The sequence below is a fragment of the Bombyx mandarina genome, chromosome 01 (genome assembly GCF_030267445.1).
Source record: "Bombyx mandarina strain Sakado chromosome 01, ASM3026744v2".
Taxonomy (NCBI): Eukaryota; Metazoa; Arthropoda; class Insecta; order Lepidoptera; family Bombycidae; genus Bombyx; species Bombyx mandarina.
The window spans coordinates 189,290-216,206 of NC_143208.1; the positions used below are offsets into that span (position 1 = coordinate 189,290).

A 26,917-nucleotide genomic window follows, 5' to 3' on the forward strand; every position below is an offset into this window, starting at 1 on the left:
GTTCGTCCACCCATCTAAGCAATAAAAAATAAAAATCTTAATGAAGTTATAATAAAATTTTGGGTAGTCAATTCACATGTGTATCTCATACTCGGTCGAATAAAAGAAAAAAATAGTTTTGTACACGTTGTGATAGAATGGTAATATTTTCGCATTGAAATGTCGTTGAATCTAATATGATTCTAAAGTAGTATCTACTTAGTGTTAGTTGAAGTTATATCAGATACTAAGTTATATTTTTAAAGTGGTTTATTGAAGATAATTGTTTACTATTCGCTGCTGTGGACTTCGATCAAACCAGTGGACTGGAGTGCTAACAGATTGAAACGGACACTAGATATACCGTTTATTTATTTACAATAACATAATCCATAGATTTTATCTCAACCCCTAAAACCCCACAGGCGCGCGCATGAAAAGTTGTCCGTCGTGAATCCGGGGGAACTTTTACAAAAACGGTAATGTAAAACGATATTTAATTGTTCTGACGCAGTTACTTTACACGACGACGTGATCAATTTCACAAAAGGTTTCGTCCTTTGTAGAATTCTTTGTCATTTTATTTTAATTATATGCCTATAATATATGTACATACTGCGAGTACCATTAAAATCAGAATCCATCCCTCTTTGGTGCTAGCGCTGGCACGAAACCAAACGGCCCTAGCGGCTTACGACTGGCGGCGACATTCGGAGCGCGGTGGCAGCGCGGAACACGCTTAGTAAAAATCAGATTAGTTTATTGAAACTTTAAAATATCAAGTGGCTCGGCTGTAGATTCCTGAAGATGCTTTCATGTACTGTAAAATATAAAATAGACTACTGAGTGAGTAGGTACTACTTAAAGCCATCAAACAAACAGAGTGCTGCTGACCGTACTATTTAAATGACTGGTTTCTGTTAGAAATTGTTCAAACTGACATTTAAAACTAAAGAAACACATAATCCCAATTATACTTAAAAGCAATACTAATTGGTAGGTCTCATCGCTCTTATAGAGATAAATTTGTGCACAATGTCGAGTGAAAAAGTATTCCATTTTCCTGTTCTTCTCTCCTCCCCTTCTTTCTCTTTTCTCGTCGTGTCCACGTCGTGCCTGCGGTCGTTTCTCCTGCCGATCTCCATTCATGGAAGTATTGTTAGTTTATTGTTTATTTTTTTTGTAAGTTTTGTTACTACTCCAAAGGTTAAATCAATTATTTCAGCGAGGAAGAACAAAGATTTAATTAAACGAACCACCAACGAAACACAAATCAGTGAAATGAGGAATGTACTAGCAATAAACAACATGGGTGTTGTGCTGACGGCCGACGCTGACGTACAAAATATGAGAGTTTTCCTTTTTCATAATTCATCGTCTAATGTAATGAGGTTGTGAAGCAAGAGTGTGTCCCTGTCTACCCGTACAAATCAGCGTCTCACGATTACTCCAACGATTGTGCAATTGTAATGCAACTCAACAATTGTTATTGTGCTTTTTTCATTTCTGCAAGCGTGGAAATCATTAAAACTAAATTTGTTTATTAATTTAAATAAACAAAACAGAGTAAAACATACTTCTGCCGGATCCTCGCGACTAGAGCCGAACTGTGAGTAGGAACACATCGCGGATGTCAAGCAGGGGTACACAAGTCTACAGGCTTTATCAACATGCTCCGAGCAGTCGCGCCAAGCATTTTATAAGATTTCAGACAATCCAAATACTTACTGAAAGAAACCACTTTATTCAATAAGCTTTAATCTTAAAATAGAAAATTTCTGGTTCTTATCGCTGAAACAGTCTTGCCGTCACGAAATCAGACAGACCTCAAAGTAAATATGGAAATAATAATTAACGCTGTCTTGAGTCGTAAAATGTATTTAAAATATTTATTTTGGTTTTATGTCAATGTTGAAGCCGTAGCATAACTGTTGCCCGGCATTTTTTAACGAAATTGTTTAAAATATTTCGTAAAGTATAAGTGAAGGCGAAAGGAAATACATATATAGATGAAATAGCTACGATACAGCGATAGCGCAGCCATTGTGTTCGCTAATGCGCTGCCGAGCTGGCTATTTCAAGCACAATTTCCCTCGTGTCATCGTACAATAGTTTAGCGGTCGGGAAGGTACAGTTGACCGGACTATTGACAGGCTCGCGTACGTCCGGGTCGGATAGACCCGTCTACAGCTCGACGCGTGCCTAGATAAATAGGCAGGCTCGCCTTAGGGTTACAGCCTTGCAAAGTTAAATTCAAAAATACTTGTTTTAGTATAGACAAATAAAATATTTCTGGTCGAAACTTGGAATTTGCCATAAGGTATTCAAAATAAAAACTCTAAACAGTACAGTAAGTACTTACTTAAATTACGTAATTTCAACAGTTGATCAAAATGAATATACATAAATATTATTATATTAATAAAATTCGATCATTACGATCATATTCTGGTATTTTTTATTTTTATTATTAACTTATATTAATATACCTCATTCTCTCTTGTATTTACTTCAAAAACCTACTAAATCAGCTCCCTATAATTTAAAGTTTAAAATAGGTTGTGGGAGTCACTGAGAATTTACAACAAGCGGCTTCCGTCACGGTGTTTATACCAGAAGGGATAGAAATTTAAATGTTTTGTTTCCTGATAACTGACTTTTGTACATTTTTTTATTTTATAGTGAACAAATATTTTTTAAATGATTTTTGAACAACGATATTTTCGAAATGATCACTGCGTTCAAATCATGACAAAGCTTTTCTAAAAACTAATTCATATAAATTGAAACACGCGTCTCTGAAACAATATCTTGTTTCGGAATAACCTACCTTATAGTAACGGCACGTAACGAAGAGTACATTTTTATTACCTTTTGATTTACAACGGCTCGTCACAAAAACACGGGGAGTCGAGGGCGGCACTCACCCTCTCCCTTTCAAAACTTACATAAAAGTTAAATAAGAAAATTCGTCAAGTATAAAAAATAAAGCACCTGACGCTTATTCCGCGAAAATAAGTCGCGCTTTTTTTCCTTTCAGATCGACATGAGGAAATTTAAAAAATTATTTACTATAAGAGCAATAGAAAGATCGGAAGCGGCGTGACTCTCAGCTCCGGTCACTATTGCTGCGGACAAAGTAACATGAGCGCAGAGCATATGTGGTAGATGTGGTACTTTCAAAACTCTTCTATCATTTTCACCCGCGGGTTAAAATCACAACGCACTTTAAAACTGTTCACTTAAAATCTAATCAATACCATATCACAATCTTCGTAGTGACCAGAATATATTATTATAAGGCACTCCGGGTCGAGGCTGCATGCAACATGCGAAAAGTAGGACCACCTATGCACAATAAATTTAAGGAGTCCTGATTCGACTTCATGATTCGACCCAAGATACTATTCACATTGTAGAATCTCTGGTTTCAAAAATCTCATACTATCAGGTAGCCTGGGACCTTAAAAGCCTGTGTCCTTACAATATCAGTAAAAAGGAAATGGACGTTCGATCAATATGCAGTTGGGCGCAATCTTGTCATGCGTTAGTAATTCAATTACCTGATATTGAATTTTAACGTAGAGTGACAAGCTGGCTCGCGACTTTAATATGATCACCTCCATCACGCGATACGCCGTCGACAGATCGCCCCGTAGATGCAAATACGAAGTTGCGTCAGTCCCGCTGGCAGTGTCATTGACAAGTGTCGGTCGACCCGCTGGTGCCTCATTCAATTCTGAGCTGTCCGGTAACCGTTGCGCCCGCGTGGAATACTTTAAGCATTGTCATAAGTTTATTTTCGGAAAACGATTTCAACTTTCCAGTCACAAATAAGACCATACTTTTTATTATTTATTCGTATTTTTTATTATTTGCTTATTTCGGTAACATCAAATATGCAGTTCAAAATATATTGTAACTATATTTAACCGAGTTTTACATAAAATGGTGGCGGATTATAGTGATGCCAGGGCCTGGAGACCAACCTTAATCCACCCAAATCGTTGAATAAAATATAAAATTAAAGGCACGAATGTCCCCGTGACGCTTTCATGAAACCATTAAGGGATTCTTGATGTCGGATCGAGCCTGGCTTAGCTACGTCGTCGGGGGTCGACTGTTCGCTCTCACAACTTGTAAATATTGTTATTGCCCTCGAGACAATCTCCGGACATTCTGGATCATTATTACAGATTCGCATATTATTCAAACAAGACTAGATCCATTTATTAGCTTTCCACAAATTTATTGTTTTTATTTTTTTCCGATATGTGTCATCAGTATACCTTACACAGTTTATTTGTTGCCCACGATTTGAAGCTCTCTTATAAGTGTGTGTGTTTCGTCAGTACTATTATATTTTTCTATTGATGCGACGTTAAATAATGCACTTTACGGTAGGCAGTGGTGTTGCGGTGCGCATCGCATTTGGGGTGTACCCGTGTACAGTTATAGCTTATTTAGGTTAAGCCCGCTTGTTCTAAAATTGCAATAACCTAAGGAGTTATAATACTTTTTAAACTTTATTATTTCGAATTTTATTATTATAGAGTGCGTCCGCAACACAAAGAACGAGCCAACATTTCATTTGATAATTGTTTTTGTGTAAAAAAGGAGGTGAGCTTTTTTTTAGAGCACAAAGAGCTTACATCGCGCTAAAGTACACTGTGACTGAACAGGCGAGTCCTAAAACTAACTTCTAACAATAAGTTAAGTTCAATTTAATTTGTTTTAGCCAGAATACCGAATCTACCTTCTCCCGGGCGCTGCCTTTGATCATGTGGCGCGTTGCGAGTGATTGATCTCATTGTTCTACGGGCTTTATGTACCGTACCTATACCTCCGTCTTCTTATACTGAAGCGGATCGGTCACTTTAAGAACATGTTAACTTCACTTTTCTTATCTTTTCAATTACTATTTATGTAAACAAAATACATATATTAGTCCTTTTTGGCAGACCAGCATACAACCCACCTGAGGGTGAGTAGCTTCCGTCGCCCATGTACGTCACCAATGCCAGGGTCAGAGCCAGGCCACTGCCTACCGCTAAGTCCTCTCCGTTAGCCTCGTTTGAAGAAGAAAATGTCATAGCGCTGGGGAAACATCGTAGAGCTCATTCTAAATCTGGATGGTACGTGGCACAATAGATATTTGGGAACGAACTGTTGATGAATGCAGTGGTTCTAGGTAGTATGGATGAACTCTGCCCCGGTAGCGGGCGGTGCGAGAGTGAACAGTACATTATGGGATCATCTCAAACAATTCATCACATCATTTCCCATGGAAAATACGATAAAAAATAAAGAAAGAAGCAAAGTCCCTCGGTAAATCCAGAGTTTCTTAAAAATATATCGAGAACAACTAAATCATACCTGATCAGGAAAATACAATTATAACATGTCACAAAATTACTTTAATCACAAAAAGAGTTTAAATAAGACAATATGTAACCAGACCGAGGATCCTCGAGATAATATTTAGATTGTAATCATTGCCTTTTCTCATTGCATCCAACATTACAAACAGTCGAAGATTTCATCTGAAAAGGCACATTCATTTCCTCAGAGATTGCATTCTCTTAACAAAGGAACGCGCATATTTTTACCAACGGCCATCGAGAACCAACCGACTGTACTTAACTTAATTAAGCACTTGGCTAGTTTAAAAAATGGAAGCACAAAACTTTCGAGATCAAAGGGCCGACTGTCTTCTATTGAATGGCTTTGATGTAACGTCACTTGACCGCCTCTGAACCGAAACATAAAATCAAAGCAGTAGTTATTACATTCACGTATATCATATAAGTTGCTTTCATCCAATGTATCTTAGTATTTTAAAGGGAATCCGATGTAATCAGTCTCAGTGTGCTCTTTAAACTTGTCAAGCGGCTACCGCGCAGCTTCTACACCTAATCTAGATCTAGAGATAAATTAAAATTAATGACAAGTCGAATAAATCTTTTGGCAATCAATACGATTCTTGTAATAATAGGCAGTAGGTTTCGGGAAAGTTTTACAGAACACAAACCCAAAAGTTTGGTGGAACAAACTTGCGAGAGCCAAAAAGTAAGCAATTCAAAGATAAACGAACAGTACAGGGAGGATTGCTTTACATCGACGAGCGCTTCACTCGGTCGGTGTAGCCTCAGCGCTGTAGAATCAGCGAAATCATTGCCTCGAGATCTGTATTACTCATTGTTATAAAAGCATACTCTACTGTTTAGAAAGGGCCGGCATCCACGCGCGTTGTCACGGCAGAGTTGTGCTTACAGACTAAATTGAAAAAGACAATGTAGTAGAGAAACAGGAAACGAACGAAAACAATGACAATAATGAAACAAAGTGCGTGCCTTTCCGATAATATACTTTCTGGTCTTTTACGCTATAACACACTGAAAGAACATAATAGATAAAGGAACAATTTGATGATTGCTAAAGAGACCAACTAACTATCCTGATGAGAATATTAGCGGATTAATTTGGTTGACACTTAAGATTCTTATGCTAGTTCTGGTTAAAAAAGGAAACTATTCAAAGAGGGTACTGTAAATAAGAGGCGTCTTAAATTAAATGTATTCACGATTCGAAGGATGCAAGGAATCGGGAGCGCACGATGACGAGGCACGTGACTGGAGGGTGCTTTACCCTCTTACAATTAGCACTCGGCTCGGGCCATGAGGGTCGCCTAACCTTGTCGCCAGGTACATACATTCATGCAAATCTTGAAATCATATTTATTCAGTAACATTATTTTTATTGTGTTAGATTGGGTAAGGTGTATTAGGGAAATAAAATACGAATGTAACGTTTTTAGTGTCATGTCTATAATCGTGTCGTCTTTGACGAAAGCGTTCCCGATCTATCCTGTGCACACCGCAACAGGCTTAGTCCTTGCGGGCCGATACGACGGGATGTTTCTCTTATTCAGGTACCACTGAATGTTGAAACTTTAGTGACCAAATATTCCTTCAGAATAAAAAAAAATTCGAGGATCATAAGCACCCATTGTGCTGCAAGAACTGCATTCTGTTACAGTACGGAACCTGCAGCGTTTTAGCATATCTGCGGGCGTTTTGTGATGACGAACGTGCTCGATGAACATCACAATATCTGCGAAAAGTCTGACTGCCTACAGCAGGAAACGCACAAGTCCTCCTCCTCCTTCTCCAATCAATCGCTCATTGCAGGTCATCGTGATGCGCCCACCTGAGCCCTTTTCTTGTGACGTGTAGTCACTTATGTCGGTCAAAGGCACATTGAAGTGCGTCCGCGTCAGACATCATCACTCCATCTTTTTTGGCTCCGACCTCTATATCTAACCGATATATGACCAAAATCCTGGAACACTAATTAAGCATATGGTGGATATCCTCTGGTAAATTTTTAGCCCATTGAGTATGGAGGCGTTTGTCCGGAAAGCCGTCCAAGAGATGCGCAACATGCGCCGCCAGCATCTGATCTCAAACGCATAGGCGCGTTTGTGTCAGACTAGTCCAAGGTCCAAATCACAGCACCATACATTAAGATTAAAAAAACGAGCATCTTAAGAATTTGCACTTTCGTCTTCTCGAGTGTGTTCCGATCTACGATCCGAGGAACCTACAAGTACAAGTACTGAACACAAAAATATAATTAAAATATGATGTAGAAGAGTTTATCTGGCGCCGGTGGCAAGAGCCAGCCCGGCGAGCGTTCAGTGAAGTGCCCTCGAGACGCTGATGTGGCCGTGCGGACCAATATTTAACTTTCCTCAGTAACCCGACTTATAATTATCGAGAGTCTAATAAGACAACAGTTATGAACTAATCTCATACTTTACAAACAGATTCTATTATTTTAAGTTCATACTTTACGTTTCTTTAACTTTTTTCTTATGTTTAACTTACATAAATCTGTATTAAATGTCTTTTTTTCAGTTACAGAAAATCATTAAAGTAAACTCTTACTGGGATTAATATTTTCTTAAAAGTTGGGTTTGACAGCCCAATATTTGTCCTTAGTTGTCGTAGCTCATGGACAGCGGCAATGTCAGGATTTCATGATTCGTAGATTGTAGAGTGTTGCATTAATGTTTCAGTAAGACTTTACACCCACATAATCTTGTTCAAGGGTCCTACACTGATCTAACTAGCTGCAGTCGATCCAGCTATTCATCCAATAGCTTCTCCTCCTGTCAAATTGTTTGGTAGCGGACGTATGGTGGGCTCATCGGTATGAGCGCCGACGCGACTCGACGCGTGTCGGGTTCTGTATCACTTTTTCTCGGCTCAGTCATTAATAGATTGGATATACTTTGAGGTCTTTGCTGTCAATACACGAACGTTGAAGCTTAGATTAGAAGCTATTCTAACTACTCTAATTTGTTTATATTAACTAAACTGCATCTACGACGACTTTATGCTTACCCTAGCTTGCTAATTTTCACTGAGTTGTGAGTTTTTTGGAGTTAATTCATACGAGTGACGCACAATTGTAATCAGTGTCAAATAGCAGTATGTAGCAGTGAGCTCTCTTGTAGGAAAAAATATAATAAAGCTAAATTGTGCAACGATAACGATGTTTGGGCTGCCGATTGTTGTGCTGCACTGACACCAGCCACTCGTCGTGCAGAGATGGTCCACCGACTATACGTTGCAGTTATTGTCCGGAAATTTTACTAGTGATAAATAACTATTATCAACTAGAAATCCACTAGATGCACTTAAGCAGCTATTACCAAGTAATTTCCCAGCAGAGCAGAAGGAATTAAATTGTGACAGTAAATAGTGGAGTGCTGATAGAACGCTCGGCAGCGCGCAATCGAGCGGGTAAACACAATCTCAAGCCGGACAGTACCCGCTACAACGACTCTCTCCTACACCAGTACAATAACTAAACATAAATCGAGCCCAAATAACACGTCTAATGATTGATTTTACATTTAAAATGTAAATCTAAATGTATTCATCAGAGTATCGAGGTATCGCCTATTGTGTCAGCAATCAGTACGACTACAAGCGAAACCATAAACCCGTTGGTAGTTTTTATTGCCTGCTTCTGCGGATTCGATTTTTTAATTTATAATCATCTCGTTTATAGTTAAAGTAGAATATTATCTACTTAGATTAGCAGGCTTACGTCAGGTGGAACGAGAGCTCTCTCACACGTCTCAAAATATAATTTTAAATATATTTTATCAGCTGAGTTTACTCCGGGCATTATGACTATGTAGCTCTAATTAAATTTCTATATTATCTGGTGATAACTAAATTTAAAAATAGTAAGGTATGTTACGCCTAAAATGAGGAGTCAAGGTGTTCAGTCAAATATTATATTATTCAAGTTAGGAGAGTACAAAATATTGTGTAAATGGTGTAGTTCCGCGACATCCGTGTCGTCACGGATCCCCGTCAATTCAAAGAGTGCGAGATAGACGTTCTAAGGCGCGACTTCAATTAGCAATTCAAATACCGTCCATTAAATTTCTCTCGTTTCTTTTGGTTCGCGCGAATGATATACACAGTGTTGTGTCTCTTAGGGGGGCATGCTTTCTTATAGGTGTGAGCTTTTTTAACGTGTAGGAGAAATCTATTCGACATAGTTGAAGAATTGGGAAGTTCTAAACAAAAATGAATACTTCACACTGTGCCCTTAAGTTCAAAAATAGTGAAGAATAAAATTGAATAAAATTAATTTATGTTTCTCGTTTCAAATTAAAAATTTACTTCAAGTACTCCAGCTAAACGCGGGCGAAAGACAAACTGAAAAACGTTCCAATGGTCCTTTAACGAGCAGTCCGTGTGCCGCACGTAACGCAATACGTAAAAGGAAAATCTAAAATTCTAGTACAAGTATGAATATTGCGGCGGAGATCCATTTTTATTTCATTCAAAACTTCGCTATGTATGTTTCTTACTCGTTCCATAGCAATAATTTATGAATGAATAACACAAATTGTATTGGGAGTGTAAATTTAAAAAATCTGACCTCAAGTCGATAGCTGTTGAAGCAGGCTAGCATAATATTTAACTACGTAGTAAATTGTGTTTTTTATGTCTGGAACGTAATTTCTGAAGGAAACACATAGGAATACATTTTGTTTGGCCGCGGGCCGTATTGTTTGGCAAATTAAAAACCTGTATCATTGCTATTCCGTTGTTCTTGAACCGTTGTTACGTTCTTCATATTCGGAATACGGATAAAAACCTAATTTTTTCCGACTTTTCTTGAAACTCGTTACCCGTTTTTTATTCCAAAGCAGATACATGCTTTGAGTATTAAGGACAAATTAGATTCGCGCCACGGGCCGACAAACAAGAAAATACCGGAGTAATTCGAAGTCGCAGCGACAACTTCACACGCTTGTTTCAAGCCTTTCACTATTCTCTTTTGTTTTTCCGTCGGGATTTCTCAAATTTGTAAATGTCGATGAAGGTTCGCTCGCTCATGATTTTTATAATTTTAATGAAAAAAGTTAATCCAGTGAATTTTAGTAGCATTAGTCAAGAATAAACGTTCGGAAAGCAGTAGATTTATTTTATTACAAGTATTCAGACTCTAGACTATTTTCGTTGATCTATAAACTTCATTTATGTTTAATAATTAAGAACTGTTTCTCAGTTTTTTCTATTACATAAGTTTCTATTTATTTATTGCATCGAAGGCTATACCAGCTCACGGCCCACTTGGTGTTAAATGGTTTCCGGAGTCCATAGACATCTACAACGTGATTGCCGATACCCAACTTGAGCCATAACTCCTACGAACAGTAATTACGCAAACTATAATTTTTTGCGGGTTTGATTTTTATTAAACAATGTTATTATATTCCTTCACCGTGAAAGTCAATTATGAAGATTTATGGTGTGGTGGCACCGGTGTTCGAATCCCAGGTGGATATCAATTATTCAATAAAATACGTACTCAACAAAAATGTTCACAATTGACTTCCGCGGTAAAGGAATAACATCGTGTAATAAAAATCAAACCCGCAAAATAATAATTTGCGCAATTACTGGTGGTAGGAGCTCTTGTAAGTGCGCGCGGGTAGGAACCACAGCCCAGCCTATTTCTGCCGCGAAGCAGTAATGCGTTTCAGTTTGAAGGGTGGGGCAGCCGTTGTAACTATACTTGAGACCTTAAAACTTATATCTCGAGGTGGGTGGCGCATTTATGTTGTACATGTCAATGGGCTTCAATAACCACTTAACACCAGGTGGGCTGTGAGCTCATCCACCCATCTAAGCAATAAAAATATATATATGAAAACAAGAGCGACTGCGCTATTATAAAATGAAAAAATTTTGAAGCCCTTAAGGAATTATTACAAATGATATTTTGCTACAATTAAACAAATATTCAGACATTGACTATTTAAAAAAAATTTAAACATCAAAGTCAAAAGTGCATCGTTGGATGAATGTTTCTGTCGCATTTTGAATGATTTTATCTTAGTTTCCAACTTTTCTTCACAAACAATTCCTCAAAACAGTTTAAGTTTGAATAGAGTTAATAAGAGCTCACTTCACTATTCGATTGGCTTAGAATGTATTAATTAGCATTCTTTCATTTCACGAAATAAGGAAAACCTTTCATGGCTCTATAATTTTTTAAGGCTTCCGTTCTGACCTTTTTTATAAAAGGATCTTTTGTAAGAAAACGGCTTTTTTTAATTACCTGTTTCTGTTAGCCATTACAAAAATAAAAATCGGGCGCTTTCAGGAAAAATTGAGCACACTGTACGAAAATTCAAAGTAACTTCAAAAAGACAAATTCGACTATAGTAGAATCCAATTTCGTTTGTGTAGAATCAATAACCTGTGTCGGATGCATCGCTTTAATCAACCTTCGACAGGAAATCAAAGCTGCCCGATGAAGGCTTTGATGTGGGTTTGAGCACACGTCTAACTAATGCAGGTACTTGGAACGTTTGGATATAAGGTATAGTCCGAATATTCGATTCGAAAGCTCACTTGCGCGCTTCTTTCAATCAAATACGAGGAATGTGGCTCTTTGAAGTGAATAGTAGACACATTGGTCCGGGGGCTACACGCAGGTATCCAATTACATTATATAACAGTAATCAAGAAAACAGATAAAATAAGAAACGCTCTTTGTTGAACGTAAGGCGTAGTATATTATTCGTTTCTTGTATTTCCTTGTTTTAAAGTCAAGATAGCCCTGCACAAAGTACAGTGAACAAGGAACCCTCGTCATGAACTCAACACATTGTCCGCTGTAAGCTACACTTGTCGTGAGTTTAGAGGAAGGGAGCTCGGCGATGCTTTTAACTCATGAACAAGTCCGCAATTTTGCAAGATTTCAGAATACATGCAAATTACGTTTCCATGAAACGCTCGGGAGTAGATGTGGGTAGTAGTCGTTACCAACTTCACGTAATAGTTTAAAAGTTAACATTGTCGGTTATTATGCGCTTCAATTAGCAACCGGAGCATCGCCTGACTTACCATCTCGGGTTTACGCTGCACGAGTTTAGCTTGTGTAAACTCGATCCGAAAAGTATTTTATGTGGATTATAAATACGTGCCGTATCGACGAAGGTTGACTCGATCCACACCTAATACCTACTCTTAGTTATAATCTGTTTGACGAATAGCTTATTAAATATAATTCTCGTGTTGGTATATTTTGCAATTAAGATATTTTGTAAGAAAGCTTACAACGATTGTTGCTAATTATGAAATTTTTGTGCCTTATGTAACCTTTAGGAGATACTTATTACTGCATAGAAATTATCACGAAATCTAGTTTGTATTGCAGGGACCTCATTATTCCAAAACAATCGAGAGTTTGTTCGGCCCGATGTCTCAAATCGGGTAAGATATTCATCGTCGTGATGTCGATTAGCTCCACTGTTTGATACTGGGTAGACCGGTAGCTCATCTGCAGTCCATAGAGAAGAAGAAGAGTAAATAATATTCCTTAGGTACGTACCGTCATTGAGTAGCGGCTGCGCCTCGATGTCCGGTTTGCCGGCCGGGCACAGCGGGAGCTGTGCCGGCGCTGGCTGAGTGGCCCCGCCCTCCGTTTCTGCCTGCGAACAATTCCCGCATCCCGTTATAATATATTTACTCGTCTTTAAAATTGGCACACTAAAGTACATTTCATAATATACTGTATTTGCATGATACTTCAGATTATAATCCTATTAGTCTTCGTTTATTATTATTGGTACTAGAATAATAGCTAGGTATAAAAACGTAAACATAAATATACAAGCCACGTGATTTCTGAAAAGGGAGCCAACTACATTTCCGCGGAAAGCTTCACTATCTTTTTGGATAATAATTGACTTTAAAGGGCAATGTTACCTAGGCTGGACTTTATGTTGAATATACGTTAACTATGCGTCGACTGTACCTTGATTATACGCTCTAACAATTAAACTTTACAAATGTTTATTTGCATACTACGAATTGCATGTTTATGCACTAACAGATTCCCTCCAGGTGGATGAGTCAGCCAGGTAGATTCAACTGCATTCGGTTTCGCCAAGTAATTGGATGTCTCTTTTACATTGCAGTAGTGCGTTCACTGCCCTCTTGGCGATAATAACTCTTTGCATCTTGTATAATAGACAGATGGCACATAGGCGGATGACATGTCTTCAAGTGTACATTACCTGTACACATCGCTCAGTGTTGGTTAACAAACGACGCTGCGAAACGTTTACCGATGCCAAGAAACGTTGTATCGTGAACGCCACCGCCTAACTTTAGACGAGAGTTCCAAATCTCAGGTTCATTGCGGTGCAAGCAATACCACTATAACGAGAACGCAATGAATGGGACTCGTGTAGTTTCTCTAGACTCACTTGGGGTTTAACGTGCTAAAAACACAAAATAACGACATTTTATAAATATTACGTTGCCATAACACTACGAATTATTCTTGTGAAGCCGTCAGGTAGGGTAAAGTTCACCATGATTATTACAATATAAAGTCGCGTTCATGAGTTCATGAGTAATTGAGATGCATTGAGCATCAATAGACCAACGCTTCTACAATACCTACAGATTTTGACTATGCTGGTCTATCATTCAGTCTAGTATACCTATACTAGTAGTAGTCGTGGCATTCTTAATCAGTAATTCCCGTGTTTGTCATCTTTAATACTGGCTGGTAGGTAACGGTGCAACCTTTCATATTTCGGTACCATAATTTAGCCTATTTCTGCAGTGAAGTTCTTGAAAGACTTCACGTGCTCCAACCGTTTGATAAATTTAAAGAGTTTTTTTTCCCTACTGATTCTAGTAACCTCGAGCGGTTATTGTAGTTTTTTCGAGCTAGTAGATGAGCTCACGGGGCTTAAACCTGATGACGTTGCTAACATGAACCCTAACGAGAGCCGTGCTTCGCAGAATTTACCACCGGATCGGAAACGCGACTCACTGAGAAGATCCGGCGAGAAACACAATGGGCTGTGCCTGTGGGTTAATTTACTCACCGAGCCCTTCATCACAAGCGACGGGTTTGACGAGAACGATGACCGGTGTTTGAGGTACCTAAAAGCACCGTTAGTGGATCGGGAGAATCCGAAATGACGTGCTTTGGGCAACGTCGACTGCTTTCCATTCGGTCCGCAAAATCGAGAATGTAGTTACCGGCGGCCACGATGAGAAGGTTCTCATGTCATGCCGTTTTCTCGAAAAATTTAAACAGAAGAATACTGCATCTCCGAGACGCAACTACAGTTAGGTGTTTATGTGGGGGCTCCGCTCAGTGAATACTTTCCAGTAGAGCGGCGCGGTAACTTGGAAATCACAAAATGAAGTCATCGCGCAATCTGGAACTGAAGATTTCATTGGATCTTTAAATTTTTATATCTCGTATTTTACGGTCGACAAATATTCACCTCATCATCATCAGCCTGCGGTAGTACACTGCTGGGCATAGGCCTCCCCCAAAGCTCGCCACTGAACCCGATATTCGGCTCTACGCATCCAGTTGCTGCCAGTATTCAACTCAACTATCCCAATAGGGTCGACCGCTTTTGGTCTGTTTTAAAAATTAATTTTTTGCACACGCACGGTACCGGAGAGCCCATCTCTATCCATCAGAGACGTGTGATGAATCAATAAAACTCTTTGTAACGCGTCTCATTTTTAAATGATCTGAAAATTCTAAAACTTGTGTAAATAAGAATTGAAGTAAAGCTATTTAGAGCTGTTCCCGCGCCGCTGTTTTGTTATCGACTCATTTTATGCGAAGCAATTCCGAAGTTTTTCACTTTTGTGGGTAACTTTTATTAGTGGCGGTTCCTCGTCCTCCCTCCACCTTCCTTCTCTCAAAGGGTTTAAGCATTAACATAATAGACTGTTTTTTAATAACTTTTTGTTATGGGAATTTATTTAAAATTTGTGTTTTTAAAAATTGCGAATTTCGACAGATATTCATATTTAGCTTCAAAGTAATTGTACTCGTATAATAATAAATAAATGACCTCAAATTATTTTTTTCCAAAAACCAGACTTGACGACATTACTTGCTTGTTTCATTTGATTGCTTACAACTTAATCATGGTGAGGTCCTCAAATCTAGAGACCTACAAGTTCCTTGGTATGTTCGAAGTATTTAATATTGTAGACGTAGATATGAAGCAATCGTTTAGAGATCGCTTCTTTGGTCGCCTTATAAAGTTCTCAAAGGCCATAAATAAGGCGGAAATAAGATATTTAAGCAATAAAAAAAAGATACCAATACCATACCAATGTCATACCAATGTTAACATACTTGTTTGGCATATTAAGGTGGACACAATCAGAGTTGGACGCACTGGACAGAAAATTCCAGCGATTGTTTACGAGATACAGAAAGCATTATCCACGTTCATCTGTGATGAGGTTGTATAATATACCTTGGAAATGTGGGGGTCGTGTTGAATGCCAAGGATCTACTTAACATAACTGAGAGATATGCAGGCTTAGGGTATATTTCCTTAAGATGAATGTAGATATGTATGGGGATGTCGTTGCCGTCGATAAGGGACTCACTACACTATTTTTAGTTAACGGGAATTAAAAGAGTCCGAAGATGGAGAATATTTCGGATCACATAGCCGTATAGAAGAAGAGCACGTCATACATTCTACCGGACTCTCACAGGACTTGTTATAGACAAATTAGCTTCCGTGGCCTAGTTACGATTCATTAGCCTCTTTAGGGAGATGGAAGGTTTCATTTTTGCAGTTATGGACGAAGTTGGCATGACGAACAACTACCGGAAAAATATACTAAAAGACGGGATGGTCGACATTTGTCGGGCATGCCACCGTCCGGGAGAGACTATTAGACATATCGTCTCTGGCTGTTCTCGTTTTGCTGGTGGCGAGTAATTTAATAGACAACATCAAGACTCATACCCCTGATCACCCTCTTCCGCCAATCAATACTCTGGGTCAGGAAACTCAAGTACCTGGGCATCACCCTGGATGCATCGATGACATTCCGCCCGCATATAAAATCTTTCCGCGACCGCGACGCGTTTATTCTCGGCCGACTTTATCCTAAGATTTGTAAGCAGAGTAAAATGTCCATTCGCAGCAAGGTAACACTTTACAAGCTTGCATAAGGCCCGTCATGACTTACGCAACTGTGGTTTTCGGACACGCACCCCGCATACATATAAATACCCTCCAATCCCTACAATCCCACTTTTGTGGGTTAGCAGTCGGAGCTCTATGGTTCGTGAGTACCGTTGAACTTCACTACGACCTGGGCGTTGAATCAATTCGGGAACACATCAAATCAGCGTCGAAATGGTACTAGGATAAAGCTATGCGTTATGATAATCGCCTTACTGTTGCCGCCCCTGAGTACTCCCCGACTCCTGTTCACACAGGAGCCAGCCACCGTCGACACCCCAGACACGTCCTTACGGATCCATGAGATTCAATAACTCTTGCATTAGTCGCCTTCAGGTCTAACACTAGGAAAAGCCGTTGTGGCTTAAAAAATACGACAACTGGTGTAATCGAATCAAGCGATGCAACGGTGTTCGAATCACGCAGGCAGTTACCAATTTATCTAATGAAAAACGTACCTATCGATTGTTCATGATTGACTTCCACGGTGAAGGAATATCATCGTCTAATAAAAACAAACCCACAAAATTATAATTTGCATACTTACTGGTAGTAGGACATCTTGTGAGTCCGCACGGGTAGGTACCACCACCCTGCCTATTTCTGCCGTGAAGCAATAATGCGTTTCGGTTTGAAGGGTGGGGCAGTCGTTGTACTAAAAAAACTGAGACCTTAGAACTCATATCTCAAGGTGGGTGGCGGCATTTACTTTATAGATGTCTATGGGCTCCGGTATCAACTTAACACCAGGTGAGCTGTGAGCTTGTCCACCCGTTAATGCAATAAAAAAAAAGAAGAGAAAAAGTATTCGTTAATGATTAGTCGAGTTTGAGTCCTGACTGGCGTTAAGTCTTTAGCAGCTTCTTTATTTTATAAACAAAAACTCGGTCCCGTATTAATGAAATATTCAAACCTTTTTTTTAAGAATCATAGGTACATTTGTAGGAAAAAATAAAGAAACTATAAAAATACAATTTAAAAAGTTTGATTGTAACGGGGTTTTTTAATATTAAACGCGGTTTCATTAAATTGAATCTGCGACCCAGTTTTGCGTCAAGAAAACGCATTGAATTTCAATAGTAATCTAATCGGTCCAGCGTGGGTCTTCCTAGCAATACCAATCACTGCACGTGATTACTAACCTAAAGCGGAGCGTGCATCACACAAGCAATTTGCTTAACCTATATAATTTCGAATTGCAAATTGAATGCAATAACTTGCAGTGACTACCGAGATGTTTTCCAACAATCAGGTTATGGAGTGAGTGTGTCATGTGTATAAAGCAGGTTATAATTTACTTCTATAATATAAATGAACGTAGCATGTAGTAGCCGTTGTTGACCAAACATATATTTGTAGGTTTGGTACTTCTATTTGGAACGTTTTTCCGTCCATTTTTGAATCATTTTTCCTTCATTACAATTAGCGGCAAAATCCTCTCGAATGAGCTTGAGTAGAATATTTGAGGACATTACTGGTAGCTTATTATTCTTTGCTGCGGTAAATACGAAGTTTCATGGTGTCTTATTACTTAATTAATATTATCACATAAAAATTTGGTACCTGTTTGTGGGATTAGAACAAACCCACACAGTTGCATCGCTAGACATCTTACCCTTTAGGCCAGGCCGAATTCATCTGAACTGTAATGTTAGTCGAACAAAACTGATTTCGTTAATAAATTTCAACAAAATTGAAGTAACCAAATATCTAAGTAACGTACTTTAATTAAGATTAAGATAGCCTTTTCTAACAATGAAATTGAAGTTAATTTTTATTTATTTTAATAACTAGGTCACTAGCGCGATATATTATGTAGGTATTTAAAAGTTTCAATATGTAAGTAAACACTTCGCCTGTGTACAAGTTTTGTTTTGTGCATAAAGTATAAATAAATAAATAAATAAGTAAACACTTATTATCTAGTTTTATTATTCGACACCGGTTTCTTGATCGTCTTGCTGTACAACATAGGCCTCCCCAAGGGTTCTTCATAATGTTCTTTTCAGCGTTTTTCTCATCCCAGTCGTTCCTACCACTTTTTTTTATGTCATCTTCCGATCTACATTGTTGTCTTCTCTAGTCACTGACAGATTCTTCATTGTGCTTTTGATTTAATTGACAGTTGATAATTAATTATTTCTACCCTCAATGGAAATCTCAAAGTGGAATCTTTACCGCGATATAATCGATGTTGTCAGGTGTTTTCTGTTGGTTTTTGTTGGTGTTTTCGTCGATCTTCCTTTCTAAGTTTATGTTATGTGATTCACGGCTTTTATTCGTTGGTTTTCACTGTGGTACGTAATAAGAACTGGGAGCACTATAACATACACTGTTGTGCTTTTGACAGTCGGAACCGGATGTACTTTTATACGTTAATTCATATAATTTCAAGGTACATCTTGGATCCCAGAGGCTGGGCAAACGACATTCAGACACTTGTCAGAGCCTCGGATGTAATAGGTGTATTTTACGCCGACATCGTATACTCGTATAGCGTTTTTCACTTTTACGCAGAAACCATTGATTTATGGGAGATAAGAGTAGTGAGTGGTATTATATATTTAATTGAATTTTGATTTTGATTGAATGAAGAGTAGAGGTATTAATTAAAACTAGAGGTCCCGCAGTAGTCGGAATTCGACTATAATTAATTGGAATTGTAAGTTTGTACACTATTATGATTGTATTTTATACTTCTATAATCACAAATGACTACACTATAAAAAATATTAACAAAGACAAACAATATTTTATCTATTCTCAATTTGACAACAGACGTCAAGAACAAAAGTTTGACAATAAATAGTATGCATGCGTGTGTGCGTCAAATACATGGTATGTAGTGTGTGTAATGTTTTCTTTATTGATTTAATGTATCTTTTAGCATTATTTTAAAAAAATATTAGCATTGTGCACTTCTTCTCTATATTCTCTATAAGTGTGGAAAATTTCATACTCCTCCGTCCGCGCAATTTTCGTAAAAAGGGATACAAAGTTTTTGCTTCACATATTAATATATAGATAATCAAAATAATTTGAGTACTGTCATGACTGTGACATATAAATGTGTTTTGATTAATAAGCATAAAAATATTTATCTAGAAATCGATAGTTTTAGTAACTTGACTGTAACTTGTGATTGAAATTTATAATAGAAGATGGTAGAGAGACTTGTAGCTTACTTGTAGCGGATACCTAAATTTTCTTTTCTCTTTTCTCTTCCATTGGTATTACTAAAGCCTTTTCTTTTTTATTGCTTAGTAAGAATATGTTATAATCCGATTTTTTTAAATGTATTCATACTTAGACTTACTTTACAAAAAGGTTTAAGCTATAAACAAGCAATGCATGCCTATGAATATTATAATCAGCTCCTACTTAACATAATACGCTTCGAAAACAAACCACAAATATAGGCAAAAACCCTCCTGTGCCCTTTTATCTCTACCCAATGAAGAAAGACCTCTCGAGCGAAACAGTTTGCTAAAAAAAACGGATCACGAAACATGGTGTTGTACACTAAATGTTGGTCCATATGTTTCTTCAAACGAGAAAAAACATTGAATCTTTTGTATCGGTATTTTCTTGTTATGTTTATTTTATTATGTTATCATAATTTGATTTGGATAATTCAATTATGATTACTTTACACTATGATTTAGGCAATGAGCTCGGTATTCTGGAGTCGAATAAAGGTAGAATAGGGAAACAGCTCATGAGGACTCCCAATTCCGGATGAATAAGCTCACGGCCCAGTTGATGTTAAGTAGGTAGCGGAGCTCACAACATGAATGCACCCACTCTCAGATGTAAGATCTAAGTCTGAATTGTATGGTATGACGGCGGTCTCACCGTTCAGACTGGGACACATTACAGATTTGCGGTAGAAATAAGTAAGGTGGTGGTAAATACTGGTGTGGTTCATAACACAGAGGCAGTCGTGAGAGGAGAACTAAGCAAATATACTATTTTCAGGTTTCAATGTTTTATACTATGTTATTCCTCCAAGACATTGACTGATGCAAGCCGGCAACTTACAACTCCTGATATTGCTGACTGATTGAATTTTGCAAATTTAACTGTACGCAATTATTTGAAAGGGCTAATATATAAAAAAACATCCTTCATTTTTATAAAAAACGACTTGCTTTCCGAGCAATAGGGAATGCGTTAGGGAATAACATATGTACGAAAGAAAAATACTATGAACCAAATCCAGAGCGCAACGATTAATATCAAATATCAGAAATAGTATTTGAAACGAGATAATGTTGTGCGGGAGAGCTCGACGAGACCTCGACGCTAAACTATGCAGTAAGCTATTGTACGAGTACGAGTGTAACAAGAAAGTTCAACTTCCCGTATGTTTTTTCGAATATTCGAACAAAAGTCGTGAGCTTTCCGTTTCACGCGTGGATACATCCTGATCGCGATCCTAATTGGACGAAGTTAAATAAGAAGGACCCAAGCACACAAATATTGTACAATAATTGTGTTTCCGCCCTCCACGGAATTAAATTAGTGTATTGTATGCCCACAACGTGAGCGGTTTGTTTGCAATTGGCTTGCAATTAATTATCTTCTAATTAATGTAACTCAAAATTAGTTTAAAATCTAATAACATGAAGTCGGATTCTGGTAATCATTCTATAACGGAATATGCGTGGTGTACATTATTCATTTATTTCTTTACGTTTAGAAAGGAAGTCTTACTGTTGCGTTGTGGTAATTGAGCGTGGACTTTATGTTTATGAAATATTTAGTTTCCCTTATATGACAAGTTTATAGACTTTTCGAAGTCGTCGTGGCCTAAAGGATAAAACGTCCGGTGCATTCGTATGTAGCGATGCACCGGTGTTCGAATCCCGCAGGCGGGTAACAATTTTTCTAATAAAATACGTACTCAACAAATGTTCACGATTGACTTCCACGGTGAAGGAATAACATCGTGTAATAAAAATCAAACCCGCAAAATTATGATTTGCGTAATCACTGCTGGTAGGACCTCTTAGGTGTCCGCACGGGTAGGTACCACCACCCCGCCTATTTCCGCCGTGAAGCAATAATGCGTTTCGGTTTGAAGGGTGGGCCAGTCGTTGTACTGAAAAAACTGAGACCTTAGAACTCATATCTCAAGGTAGGTGACGGCATTTACTTTGTAGATGTCTATGAGCTCCGGTAACAACTGAACCCCAGGTGAGCTGTGAGCTCGTCCATCCATCTAAGAAAAAAAACAAAAATTAATATAAGTAATATAAAAATCGATGCGTTGCTCTTGACAGATGGATTCGAGAGAGAGAGAGTCGGTGTCATGGCGGACGTCGCTCGCTGACACTTTGAAGTTCTAAAATTGAACAATTATTACTCTTTTCCAGTTTCACTGGGACAGGTTAGAGTGATGTTCCGATCAGGGTCAAACGTCTTGTATATCAATGAAAAATTGCACTCGTAAGTTATCATTATAATATTATATTGATCACTTCTATGAGCACCAAGATTAGATTTTCTCTCTGAGACATATATGTGTGTGCCGAAAACACTTTCGACACATGAACAGGTGCAGCAAGGCACTACTTTTGACCTTCGAAGACAACCTAAGTATTTTATATAGTAACTAAGTAGTAATGAGTACAACCAAAATATGTAATTTGCACTTAATAGGCTATTGGAAATATAAAGTCGTGATGCCAGTTCATACTATTAGTCAAGAAAGACATTGCATCGTGAGAACGTGTTAAGCGAACCCAAAGACATCAAGAGACGTTTGTAAACATTCTCAGAATACTTGTCCTCGGCTTTGAATCGGATTCAGTTCACCGTAAATTTTCAAACAAGATAATTGAGCGTCAGGCCGTCAGCGCTGCGGGTACAGCTTCGGCAGTTTCACGCACAACTCTGAGCTCATTCGAAATCCTACCCGAGTTTAGTCTATTAACGTCGACGGTTCACAGCCAGAATTTAGAATATTAGCTTGTTTATCAAGACGTCTAGAAGAAGAAACAAATGGGCAATTACTAAGCATATTTAATGGATGTTATTATACATATAAATCTTCCTCTTCAATTACTCTATATATTAAGAAAAACCGCGAGAAAGCGACTTTGTTTTATATTATGTAGTGATAGTACTCCACTCGACAATAAAAAAAAGACGTGTGGTACTCGGAGACTGCCGCGGTAAAGTTATTGCATAGCATTTTTTATCAAACTTATGTAATTATAATTATTTATTTATTTTATTTATGCAGTATTTTTTTCTTTGTTTTTCTTTGATATTAATTCAAGTTAAACTTTTTGAGCGTGGTGACCAATAAAAAAACATATTTTTTTTCTTTTATTAAATAATAGAGAAGTTAATAATGTTCAAAATATTTTTATTATCTTACAATACATCTAGGTTATTCAGGAATATTTATCGTTAAAACTATAGGTTTATGGTAACTGAAATAAGAAACATAAGTTTGAGATTTGATATCTTCTAAATATCTGGAAAATACCGCGTCAATGGTAGTCCCATATTTTGTTATAAATTATTCTTTTTTAAAGTTCGAGATTTGTCCGCGAATGTTATTTAGATTAAAAGTGACGCAATTGTATAATAATGGTATTATATTTTGAATGTTCTGAAAATATATTGAAATAAAATATCTTGAGTTTGTATGAAACAATAAAAATATTTCCCTTATTGTTAATAAGAATATTACAAAATAAATTGAATATTTAATTCGCATACGCTTTTAAGCAAATAAAGTATATATTTAATATATTTCATAGATTTTAAACAAGTTTATATGTAGGTATATTTATATTTGTAGATTAATAATTTTAAGTATCCGTTTTAGAAAATTACCAATAGCACATTTTGTTTCATTTACTGTCAGTTCGGAAGTTATCCGAATTAATTTGTCTTTATTATTGTGTAATGAAACATTTGAGGTACGAACATATACAATTATTATCATAATAATCTCGTTGTTATAAAAAAAATCATTAAATTGTTCGTTTAAGTATCCAAGTTAAGGCTGAGAAAGGTTTTGTTTGTTGTCAACAAAAACATGTGACAAAAAAAAATACAAAAGCGTTTCGTCACATTTATGGAGATACGCCCCGTCATGACCTATGCAAGCGCAGTGTTTGGTCACGCGGCCTGCACTAGCTTAAAATTATTCCAAGTTATTCAATCTCGTTTTTGCAGGATAGCCGTCGGAGCTCCGTGGTTCGTCAGAAACGTCGACCTCCATGACGACCTGGACTTAGGGTCCATCAATAAGTATCTTCAGTCGGCGTCGATGCGCTACTTCGATAAAGCGGCACGACACGAGAACCCTCTTATCGTGGCCGCCGGTAACTACGTTCCCGTTCCTGCGGACAGAATGGAAAGCAGTCGACGTCGCCCCAAACACGTCATTTCGGATCCTCCCGATCCACTAACGGTGCTTTTAGGTACCTCAAGCACCGGTCATCGTTCTCATCGAACCCGTCGCTTGCGACGAAGGGCTCGACGAGTAAATTAACCCTCAGACACAGCCCACTGAGTTTCTCGCCGGATCTTCTCAGTGGGTCGCGTTTCCGATCCGGTGGTAGATTCTGCGAAGCACGGCTCTTGCTAGGGTTCGTGTTAGCAACGTCATCAGGCTTGAGCCCCGTGAGCTCACCTACTAGTTAAGGCGACGCTGATATAGCCTCTCAAGGCTATCAGCTTAGGTAGGAATTAAAAAAAAACCACATAAATCGGTGCTTAGACTTCTTACTTTAAACACTACACAAGCGCAACGTGTGAATGTGTTGAACGCGAGCTACATAGCATAGGACGCATAGTAAGGGGAGGAAGGTTTTTTTCGTTATGGAATTTCACGATTCCGCTCTCAAGCCGCGCTCAAGGCCCGCGATAAAATCTATGCAATAGCTTAATAGTCCACTTGTACTATGAGTTGTTGAGTTGTACCGGTAAAACTTGGAATAGAACGACTTGAAATTCTGACGCTGGATTCTCATTCGATTTAGTTTCACAATATTTTAAGCCCAAAACAACTATGGCATTTTAACGGGGTCGTGTGTTGTTTCAGCGCGACACAGAACCCTGAACTCGACGCACTGTTGTCTATTTCACTTCAGAAAGTAATTAGTTGGAGGAACTGAGAGTCACTAGTCTATTTGTGTTTTATGTTATTTATTTTAAATTAATAATAATTCCCTGATGAAACCTTAGTACGTGTCTCTCCATGTAACTTGAACATTTATTTATCAATTGCAATCTCTCCTGATTTTGTCATGTTCGTATGTACATATGCGAAAAACAAGGGGAAAATCAGTGGAAAACCGTCTCCTTTGTACAAATCCATTTAGACGTTTTTGATCAACATGAAGATAATCAACATAATCTGCTATGAACTGTGAACGATGAAGGTATTAAGAACCAATTATAAAATCAATTAACGCGACAGCGGAGGTTCATTCAGTCTTCTACATTTGCATCCTATCTGTTTATTGAAGGTTACGTGATATTATACAAGGAAGGCTTTCTGCGGTGGTACATCGAGTAATGTAGGTAATTGTTCGTAGTGAGGTCGGAGGGCACGGCGCGGCGCACGCGTCATGCCAGGCGCATCCGGAGAGCTCGCTGCGACCGCGTGCCACTCGGATAACCCGATATTGTTGGTTGGTTCCGTGGCTTGGCTGCCTACTCAATACTACATCAATAACTGTTAGTAAGGGTCTACCGTGGGTCACCGTATCCCCATAAAGTTATACAATTACTGACAAAATTCGTATTTATCTAATGAGCGGTGCTTAGCCGTTTAGTACCTTCTCATTTATATTAAAGTATTCAATCGTTTCCATTTGAAGTAGTACAGCTGTCATAATATACAATTGACATTTAGCTTAGTTTTCATACGTGAAGATGCTTGCATATATAGTTCCTGAGACGTTACAGTGATGTGTAATAGTGAGGAACAAATAAGTTAAAGACATTCTTGATCCCTCAATCCTTTGTTACTGAAACAACTTGGAAGTTAAACTGAGCTGTAGGCACCGAGAACAACGCCGCTTTAATACAAAGGATCTTATTTTTTCTTTTGAAATAAATTAATAATTAGGATGTCCAGAGTATTAGTTCTATAACGAGCTTATCGAGAAGCTCCATACTAATATCTGAACGACTCTCCAGGCTTCGGGAGGTAGGGTGAGTTGAAATCAAAAAGGATTTTATGTTATTTAAGTAGGAATTTACAGGCACTCCTCCTCATTATGACTATGCCATCCACAGGTGTGGTTAAAATTAAAAAAAAAGTGTTATTGAGCTTGTATGTACATATAATAAAGATGACTTCAACTATAATAGATAAAATCTGGTCTGCGTCACTAGGCACTGGACATTTGCTTTCAAATAATATCTTTGTTTCAAGCAATATTTAGATCAATCTTTGTCCCAAATTCATTCTATCTCAACGGTTAGATTCAGTATACAAAGACGGCTTTCGAACCACAACAATTATTATCGCTTTTTGATGTAAAACAACTTGCATAAGTCGTCGTGGCCTAAAGGATAAGACGTCCGGTGCATTCGTATCTAGCGATTTTTTTTTATTGCTTAGATGGGTGGACGAGCTCACAGCCCACCTGGTGTTAAGTGGTTACTGGAGCCCATAGACATCTACAACGTAAATGCGCCACCCACCTTGGAATATAAGTTCTAAGGTCTCAGTATAGTTACAACGGCTGCCCCACCCTTCAAACCGAAACGCATTACTGCTTCACGGCAGAAATAGGCAGGGTGGTGGTATCTACCCGCGCGGACTCACAAGAAGTCCTACAACCAGTAATTACGGAAATTATAATTTTTCGGGTTTCATTTTTATTACACGATTCATTTCATTTTTATTATCCTTCACCGTGGAAATCAATCGTGAACATTTGTTGAGTACGTAATTCATTAATTGAATCATAGAAAAATTGGTACCCACCTAGGATTCGAGCATCGGTGCATCGCTCAACAAGAATGCACCGGACGTGTTATTCCTTAGGCTACGACAACTTCAAATGCAATCGATCGAATCTCAAGCGGGTATCAATTTTTCTAATGAAATAAAATGAAAACGTGGGTTGCTTTTCAGGATATTGTCCAAATAGCCCTTCTACTCATATCTGTTCATAAAATACATATTTATAACTACTCATACCATGCACCCCACGCTTTTTTACAATAAAATCATTTTTTCTTAAACTACTTTTAATTTAATTTTTTTTTTTTTTTTTCTGGATTTTCCATAAAAGCGTATTTTGTTAGTTTTTTTAAACTATTATTTATTTTATTAATGAATTACTTTATAGGATAGCCATTTAATAATTA

The 26,917-nt window shown here is 37.9% G+C and overlaps 1 protein-coding gene across 3 annotated transcripts in view; it reads right to left on the reverse strand.

The window, feature by feature from the left end:
• Positions 1-26,917, reverse strand: part of LOC114247436 (adenylate cyclase type 6) — a 181,225-nt gene that overhangs the window by 71,229 nt on the left and 83,079 nt on the right. For all 3 annotated transcript variants that reach the window (XM_089739824.1, XM_089739891.1, XM_089739792.1), the window contains exon 5: positions 12,916-13,015. In XM_089739824.1, the coding sequence (XP_089595950.1) occupies positions 12,916-13,015 (100 nt within the window). The remainder of the gene's footprint in view (positions 1-12,915; positions 13,016-26,917) is intronic.